Source organism: Antennarius striatus, chromosome 21 (genome assembly GCF_040054535.1).
Source record: "Antennarius striatus isolate MH-2024 chromosome 21, ASM4005453v1, whole genome shotgun sequence".
NCBI lineage: Eukaryota > Metazoa > Chordata > Actinopteri > Lophiiformes > Antennariidae > Antennarius > Antennarius striatus.
Genome location: NC_090796.1, coordinates 10,464,875 through 10,474,774, shown reverse-complemented (window position 1 = coordinate 10,474,774; position 9,900 = coordinate 10,464,875). Strand labels below are relative to the sequence as shown.

The window sequence follows — 9,900 nt, the reverse complement described above, 5'->3', positions numbered from 1 at the left end:
AATACAGAGAAGTTCAGACTGCTAGGCCCTGACATGCTGGCTGCTTCACCCTGGTCTGCAAACAAACTGACTTGTCTTAATGGGGCTCATTATTATTCGACTGATGGTGTTGGCCTTGAAGAGAAAACAAAATAACGACCTGCCTCAATAGTAATTAATGGAGACTTAGGGTAGACATACCTCTAAATAAACAGCTTTACACAGACCTCTGGTGATCTCTGACTGGAAGTTTGCTGTGTTGTCTCATCTATTTATTCACTTAAAGTCGAAGGATTTTAGGCAGGTTAGAGAAAAAAGCCCAATTCAGTTCATTTCCAGGATGTTTGTTTCCTATCCCATTCAGATACTTTAATCCTCTATGAACAACCAAAACGATGGTCACATCATAAAACTTTATATTTATTCATGAGGTCGGAAACGACGCGTTTGTGAAATGATCTGCAAATATTTTGCAGTAAACTTTTGCCCCTGGGACAGAGGCAATCTGAGAAGAGCATGTGTGAGGGACAAGCTTTCTCTCTCTGTCCCTCTGTATGTGTGTGTGTGTGTGTGTGTGTGTGTGTGTGTGTGTGTGTGTGTGTGTGTGTGTGTGTGTATGTATGTGTGTGCGTGCATGGGCGTGTGTGTGACACTCAAGATTTGTCTTTTTTGTTTGTTTGGTTTATTTTTTAATGTTCAGCAGGAGGAAGTAACTGGATGAAAAACTCCATACAGGAGAATTAATCAGGAGAGATGCCAAACTTTACCTGAACACAGACAGTACTGTAGAACGAGTCTGCTCTGTCTGACTCTAATTGAGTTTAACTCCTCTGCTGCAGGTTCATTCAATGTCTAAACATAAAATAAATGCAGGACGTGTGTGTGTGTGTGTGTGTACATGTGTAGAATGCTTGTTCCAAAGCTGAACACCCACAGAAGAAATCAATCAACAAGCTGCTGTTTGCCACACACACGGTCTTAAATCAGTTATCTAAAGTGAAATATGTTATATATGATAGGATAGGATAGTATGGGGTAGGATATTTTTAATGATATATGATTATTGAAATGTGGCACGGTGAGGCAGTGGGTAGCGCTGTCGCTTCACAACACGGTGGTTCCGGGTTCGAGTCCCGCTCTGTGCGGAGTTTTCATGCTCTCCCTGTCTGTGTGGGTTCTCTACAGGTTCTCTGGCTTCCTCCCGCCTCCAAAAGCATATACTTTAGGTTGATTGGCAGGTCCCAAATTGCCCGTAGGAGTGTGTGTACATGGTTGTCTGTCTTTGTGTGTGGCTCCGCGGTGCACTGGCGTTGTGCCCAGAGTGTCCCCCGCCTCACGCTCTATGCCAGCTGAGTTAGGCTCCAGCTCCCCGTGACCCGCTACAGCGGCAGAAAAAAAAATGAATGAATGATAATTGAAATGATATGATGACAAGACATGACATGACATGATATGATTATGGTTGCCCACTGCTCCTCAGGGATGGATCAGTGCAGTGAATGGATTTCACTGATGGGATGAGATCAATATAGTTTGGAAAAGAATATACAGTATAAATTATTCATATGATTTATTAGAATTCTGTATGATTATATTAAATATATCTTTTATTGAACAAAATATATGGTGTATTCATGACTTAAACAAAGACCATTGGTGCCATTGCGACCATTGCTGAGGCTATGCAACAGCAATCAGGACAAATCGAATACAATCTTGAAGTACTTTGTACAAGAAATGGTGCCCATGTGAAGGTTTGAATGTTAAGATGAGGCAAACAAAACTTCAATATCTTCTCTTTTTATTTCCACAGATTTGTATGCTCATTTGCTCTTCTAATCTTTTAGTTGTAGAGTGACGTTATGGGTACCCGGTATATTTTTTAAATTTTAGGGAGATCCCAGCTGCTGCTCCATTTGCAGCTATAACAACTTCGCTGGGGAGGCCTGCTAAAAGATTTGTGAAGTGCATTTGTGGGAATATTTTGACCATTCATCATGAAAAGTATTTGTGAAGTCATACACTGATGTTGGCGAGAAGACCTGGTTTGAAAAACAACACCATCATAGGAAGTCTGCTGTTATTGGGGTTTTTTATGCAGAATGCATCTAAGCCCTTGGTATAAATCATCCAGTCTCTAAGCCAGTGGAGGAGCTAGGTCAACCGTTGATGGAAGACTGGCTGAGATGGAATCTATTGGAATCAGACTATTATTGCAGAGCAGTCTGTATGTGCGGAATTGATTTTTAAAAAAAATAAAACTGTTAGAAACAAATTATTACAATCTGTTGCACAAACTCTTGTGTAGCTTGTGAAACTGATTGCAGAATCTTTTCTGAGCTTTATTCAGACTTTAGAAATATCTATTTTCCCTATCCATTTTTAAGAGCAAAAAGTTAATTCCCTGAACATTTATTAGGCTTATAATCCTAACTTGTGTAGTTGACACTTTCAAACATGAAACTTAAAGTAAAAGGAATAATTAAACAAGACAGTGTTGATTATTTTATTTTAGCTAAGCAGTATCAGAGAAAGTCCTGCCAATGATAGTGGAGGACAAAGACATGTTAAGGTTTGGTCATGCCCGGCAGCTTAATAGAATGTGACATCACAGGCCTGATGTATGTGATCAGAATCTATTGACTGGAAATTTATGTTATCAATTCTGTTGCTCAATCAATAAAAATCTGTGTGTCACAGTAAATATTGAACTGATTCCATCAGGATACAATGACTTCCCCTATAACAAGAATGCAGAGTCAATCCCATTTACATGAGCCAAAAAACAAAAACTGAGACATAATAGCCGAGCCGACTGAAGCCCAGCACCATCACATTTCACTTAAAGTGCTTTTTCTGGTTAAGATGACTTGCAAGCTCACAATTCAGTATAATTAATAATTAGAATAATTAATATTAACAGTAGGTAAAACATTGTACGGTGTAAATAAATAAGGTTGTAAAACACTGAGTTCTTCAGAGATATTGCACACAAATAAATTTCAAGAGTACCAGGAATTAATAGAGAATGGAAGAATGTTTCTCAACATAAAATACATATTCATGTGTCCAAAATAAAATAATTTTACCAAAGAACAGGGATTACATAACATACCAGACTGGATATACTGTAGAAGGATATTAAAGATATGAAGTATATAAGAGTTGAGTTGTGCAGATACATGAGAACAGCATTTTAAATACATTTTAATACAGTGATTGAACTACTATCGACTGAAGCAGCTTAAAGTTGAAGCTCTGACCTTTTGGATGTTTGACCTTTTTTGTGTTCTACTAAGAATAAGTCATTATAATTAAAAACAGAAACATGTTTCCTGTACAAATGCATAATATGATGTAGTGAAATAAACAGTTGTGTGGCTTTGTTTTAACATCCATATCATGGAAAATTAAGATTACACTCCAATATTCAACTCCTGTTAAAGGAAACAAACATAAGAGATGGATGCTTTATTCATCAAGCTGTTTGTGGTGACCTTCTCCTCAATTTGACTATTAAGTCTTCATTTTTCTGTAAACCTTTCTGTGGGCGATGTGCAAGACAACGTGGGAGTGAGTCCGTTGATGCCAGCGCAGTCAATCAGCGACTGACAACATCATCAACAGAAGAAGAAAAGCATCATATTAGCATCCTTTTGGGATGACAGAAAACCTGAGCTGACTCCTTAGATATTATTGACAGGTGCCTCAGTCTCACTTATAACCGATCAGGAGGACTGACAGTGTTATGTGGCAAATTATTGGCTCTGTTCTTCGCTATGACATTTTGCCCTCCAAACAGATCTAGAGGAAAAATGGTTCCACTTTCAGAGCATGTCATAAAGCACAGATTTATATGATAGAAACCTGCTTGAGTAAAATCTGGTTGATTCATTACAGCAATGATTAAAATGTGTGACTAATGTTGTTTGAGTGAAAACTCGATATGCACTGAAGAAGCAACAGATCAAACTTTGGTGTAATTAAAACAGATGATTTGGTAGACCTGAATGCAGACCGTTCCTTTGCCAGACAATTGGAAAATGTTTATCTGATTAGTTTCATGTCATGCCGCCAGAAGCAGTGGTGGAAAAGTTAATTAAAAGTCTTCTTTTAATGCAACTTTCCACTTCTACTTTCCTTCATTTATCTGACATCTTTAGTTAGTCATTAATTTGTTTTCAATACTCAAAATGCATGAAACAAATCTTTTACTGTCCATAGATTCAAACATGTAACTCCCCCTTCCCTTTAAGCTGCTGCTTCCAGATGTTATGCCAGAAGAGGATTTTAATTGGACGGTATGCTGCTGGGAGACAGATTAACGGTTGTTTCTCTATGTAAGCAAATGCCTCTTCCAGATCGAGTTACCTTCGCTTCAAGCTAGCTATATGCCAGCAACTGGTCTTTAGAATTTGTTCAGGGGTGAGAATATTCACTAGGTAAATCCACTTTAAGCTCCAGTTAAGAAACTGTTAATCTTCATTGGTTTTACCCCAAAATCCTGTTTTCTGTTAGAGGATGCTGCAACACATACAGCTCTGATGAACATGACAAACAAAACGATTAATTCTTATGATTCCATGAAGTAAACAAATGCAAATGTTTTAAACCGCAACTTTTTTAATGTGTCAAGACTTGTAAAAGAGAAGAAGGAAAATAGTATGTACTGTAGTATATAAGTAAGAAAACTAAGCAAGTACTTTCAGAAGATGAGGATTGGAAAGTAAAAAGGAAGAAGAGGAAGTAATGAAGACAATAAAGGGGAAATGAAGGATAAATAACAAGGGAGTACAACATGGCCATAGAAGGAAGCAGAAAGGAGAAGATAAGAAGTGATGGGGGGAAAAAAGAAAATGAGAGATGTGCAATGAGGATGTAAGGAAAGGGAGGGGGAATGAATAAAAGAAAGCATGGGAGAGGATGAAGAAGCAATGAAAAAATATGTGGATGATACAACAATGAGATTGAAAACAACGGAGAACAGGGAAGAATGAACATTACATTGGTGTAGGAAAACAAACAAGGTGATGTGTATAAAAGGACGGGTCAAAGGAAGGGAATTTGAAGGGAGATGGCTTTAAAAGAAGAAAAGGAGAAGGGATTGCTTAGAAAACCCTGATTCTCTTTGGAGGAAATATATGGGCTTACATACACATGTCTATAGGTCTAAAGGGAAAACTGTGTGTGTGTGTGTGTGTGTGTGTGTGTGTGTGTGTGTGTGTGTGTGTGTGTGTGTGTAAGACAGAGAAAGAGGAAAAGACAAAAATGAGAAACAGAAGGGTTTGCGAAATCCCAACTACACCCCTGTGATGGCTGCCAGGCTGTGTCACCATGACAACCACGTTTATCTACAACACCTGAGTGGTAGTCACTGTTGCTCTTAGTGTGTGTGCGTATGTGTGGTGTGTGTGTTCATATAAGAGTAGAATTTAGCCATTAGGGAATTTAGATACCAAAGGAATAGCATTTGGGAAGGGAAGGAGGACATAGGAAAAGTTCAGTAGTGTACACAAAGGCTGTTAGGAAAAGAGGGAAGCAGAAAGGAATGGGGGGGGGCAGCTGTAGGATAATAGGGGAGGAGCAGAGGAGTACAATGTTCATCAAATAAATTATAACAAGAGCAATTAGAGCTGACAGCCTCCTGTCTTCACCTAGTCTCCCAGTCAGCCTCGTTATCTTCTGTTTCTGCAGTGCATTCTTTCAATTATGATGACCACAGAGAGAAAAGGAAGGTAGACAACAGGTGTATATATAAAAAAAACTGATCACAGTCTGTCACTTAAGGGGAAAAATTACAAGCTAATGGAATGAGCTGGTTGAAAACAGAAATCAAATAAAGGGACAAAAGAAAACAAAGGTTCAGACAGGATGGAGAAACCTGGGTCAAGCAAGCAGAAAACGAATGATGGGAGAGAAAGACTGCATGCCTAGATTGTGACGTGAATTTGAATCAGAAAATATAAAAATAAATGCATGCAGGTTGAAATGTGCCATGAATTCACCCTCCTCTCATGTTTAGAGAACGTGGTTTGAATACCGACACTCTGGGGCTCCACAAAAACCTGCATACATCTGCACTCAGCCTCCGTGGTATAAGTATGTGAAGATACTGTTAAAAGCAGCTGCAGAATCACCCAAAAGGAGCTCCCAGACCTAAACATATGAACTAGCGTAATTGCCTCTCAATGTCTTGACATATTCTAGTATGTAAACTGGTTCTGGTAGAATCTGAGATTCTGTCACCAGTGTTCTTTTGTTTTGTGATTGGTTAAAATAGTTTACAAAAGTTTGCTCAGAATTTTGATGCAGGCTGTGTTTGATCATCGCTCTAAAGATTTAAATGTCACTACATTTCTGCTCCAATTACATGAGAGTTAAAACCACATCAAATTCAAAGCTAATCAAGTCTGAATCTCATGTTGGGACCAAAATCTAACCTTTGAACTAGACATTACCTAATTCTAAGTTTTTCTAAACTACAAAGGTGGTCTAAAGCTCTTTCAAGTGACAGATTCAGCAATCAACTTTATTGACAAGACCTGAGACATCTATCCAGCCGGCTCTCCTCAACTATATCTTATCATTGAATAAGTGAAGCAGCTCGATCAAATGTTTCAACCAAGCAAACATGACTTGCAGGCTCTTCACACACCTTGAACATAACTGTGAAGATCAGCAGCTGCAGTGACTGACACCTGATTTGGCAGCTACAAGGCCTCTATTTCTATGTCTCAGTGCAGTGGTGAATAACACTGCTATCATTTGAATCCTGATAGATTATCACTGACACATAAGATCATGTTTAATTTTTTAACTAATCAATGATTTTTAATCACAAAAAAAGTCTCTGGATACTGCTGGCAGTCTACTTCTTTCAAAAACAATGTTCCAAAAGCATTTTGGTCTTTATGAAGTAGCTTTATCTTTCTTAAAGGTTCATACTAAAGCTCTTTTTTTCTCTAAATCACTTCAGTTGCACTCAGTAGGCTTCATATGCTGTCAACTAATGTCTGAAGTCCAAACACCTCTGAATATCTTAATGTTCTATCCTGTTGACTGTCTGATCTCTCTCCAGCAACTTAGAGTGATGGAATTGTAAAACATTTAAAATAAAATTTTGATTCTGGAAAGCTACAGGAAATTTCTGCTTCAAAAAGGATGTAATTAATAGAAAAAAAAGTCTTAATTTGCTGTGCTCAACAAAACTTTTATCAGTGCCAGATAAAAACCTCACATCTTCAACATGTTGACTCTTCAGAAAACAATTATAAAAAAAAATCTTATGTCCCAACTCCTGATGTATTTTCTTGATAAATCTACTTAAAAGTGATGCACACATTTGAATACATCACAGACAATGAGAGGCAAACCATTAAAAAAGTTGAATTTTCTGACCATACAGACATACTTTTTGCAGGACTGGGGATTTATACTTGAGTCTTAAATGAGATGGATAGAAAGATGGTTATAAGGCTTAAAGTATTTGTATAGCATGATGTTTAAATAAAGATTTAGGTCATTTCTTATGAGATTGATAAATTGTAGATAACATATTTGAGAGTCAAACCAGTTCAATCCATAGAAAAATGAAGAATATCCATTCTAGGCATGAGACATTGTGGAATAGATCAGAAATTCATAAGAATATTTGGGCCTTGTAGAGCAAGATGGACAAAACAGCAATGGAAAAAGTCTGAAGGGGATGACTAGTATGAAGACAATAAGCTTTGTTATTTGAAGAATTTGCTCTTTAAATCTTTCCTGAAACTCATTATGAGTATGGGACCTGAAAAATAATGTGTCAGTAGTTTTTAAATCTTGTCAATCACAGTGCTCAAAATATTGATAATAACCAAGTTAACTATATAGCTTAATGACTACTGCAATTAGAATTTAGGTAGGCAGGAGGTTTTGTTTTCCCAGCAGTAGCCACAGTGATCAAACATTACAGGCAGTCTGCAGTTTGTCAGGCCAGATCGCTGCGTGTTAAGAAAGTGCTTTAAGAGACCAACACTTCAGTAGCTCTTTGGCTTGGGGAGGCGGGAGAAGCCGGAAGCCATTTTGACCTTAGTCCCAGAAGTGCCATTGCTCTGTGAGCTATGAGGTAGCTGCACGGCCGACGTCGTCTTTGGCGGTGTAGCTGCAGCTGAGGTAGAGCCAGAGTTGGACGACTGGGACTTGAATAGCAGGAGTTTGGAAGGCTGGGGTTGCTGCAGAGATCTGGAATATGTTCCTCTCCTCTCTTGTATCTCTCCTTTCTGCTTCTTTTTCCCTACTCTTTTCACGTGATCCTTCCCTCCTTGAGTCACTGTGTCAGTACAGTTGGAGGCGCTCACAGCCAGAATGTCAGGTTGGATAGAGCGGGGGTTAGCTAAAGGCAGTGCATGGGACGGGGGTGAAGCTGGGCATCGGTCAGTCAGCGGGTCCTGGCTGGAGGTGTGAAGTATCTGTGACTGAAACAAAAACATGACATGTCAGCAAACAGAATTCAGATGCTAGACAAGAAAACATCTGATCACGAGTGCTTTGCACCTCAGAATGATTATTTATATGATAGGCATGTACAAACTGACACGTACATCTAAAAATATCAATAACTAACATTTTTTGCTTCATTGTTCAGTTGATTGACTGGTGCATGGCCTTTTTGTATAATAAAGAGAGACAAGGAAAAACAAGAGGCATGCAATGTCCTCTGATAAATAATTGACCACTTTTTGGAGGAAACCAGAAAAGAATTCAAGGTTTTCATTCAGCTGGGTAGTCGTATTAGACTCCATCTGTTTGTTCTGTGTGCATATGTTTGGTGTGGTATAGGAACTGTATGTCAGTCTGTGTTCATGTGTGCTACTGCACATAAAAACATCATGTTAGGCTTTAATTTTATAGATTTGTACAGTAAATATTGCCTGATTTAGCATGTTGTCATGTAACAGCTTTGGAGAGAGAATCAGTGAGGGAACAGTCTGATCAAAGTGATGAAATTAACCGGCACCATCTTACAAAAAATCACTTCTGACATCATGAAAGGGTTTGTTATTGATCTGTTTTTGCTCATTAAAGCACATCTTTGTTTCTGGAATTATAACTATCAGCTCTGTTGTACTGTGAATGGCAACACATCGCTAATGCATGTGTCTGCAAATGAAGGAATGGCTGAACCTTTCTAAAAAAAGTATGGATTTTTATTTAGACTTTTCAAAGTTTACCAAATTAATTAATTAAAACACCTTTCCAAGAATATCCTCACTCTCCAAATCTTCAATTTGTCAAGTGAACACTTCCTAAAAACTTCCCGGAAACCACTTTACTTCTCCGCTCTCGGTCTAAGAATCAAAATGGTTCTCCCAAAGATGGGACGACATCATTAGATTATTCAGCAACGTAACAGAGTGTGACTGATACAGAACCCTTAATCTCCTTGTTACTTTCCGCACTTTAATCCTTCAGTCTAGTCTCATCTACACAATGATAATCTGATTTAGACTCCGAGGGAAAGTGAAAAAAGTAGTGAAACCCATCATGTGCTCCAATGTCATCTTATTGAACAGAGGAAACTGTCAACTAATAACCTTATATGTTGCTGTGCGCTGATGTTGAGTTTGAGCACCATTGTCCTTCATTCAATTAATAAATGAATCCACTTATTCTATATATTAATGTCTTTCTTATTTACTTATACTGTATATCATTTGGAGGTTAAAGTCAGGCATTGGAGTAATGGAGATACTACAGCTAACTTGATCTGTAATTATTCAACAAATGTTCAGACTTGCAGCCTTTTCTTTATTCTAAATTACCTCTCAGTTGTAAAAGAAGTGGACAGGAACACTGGTGGCCACGCTCATAAAACAGACTGACTTTCCAGACAAACACAAAGTCTCAACAGTTGTCCTTACTACTGTAGTACATTCTACT

At 38.2% G+C, this 9,900-nt stretch overlaps 1 protein-coding gene across 1 annotated transcript in view; it reads right to left on the bottom strand.

The window, feature by feature from the left end:
- Positions 1-2,480: 2,480 nt before the first annotated feature.
- Positions 2,481-9,900, bottom strand: part of ccser2b (coiled-coil serine-rich protein 2b) — a 42,422-nt gene continuing 35,002 nt past the window's right edge. Inside the window, exon 13 of the mRNA XM_068305205.1 lies at positions 2,481-8,435. Within this exon, the coding sequence (XP_068161306.1) occupies positions 7,998-8,435 (438 nt within the window). The 3' untranslated portion in view covers positions 2,481-7,997. The remainder of the gene's footprint in view (positions 8,436-9,900) is intronic.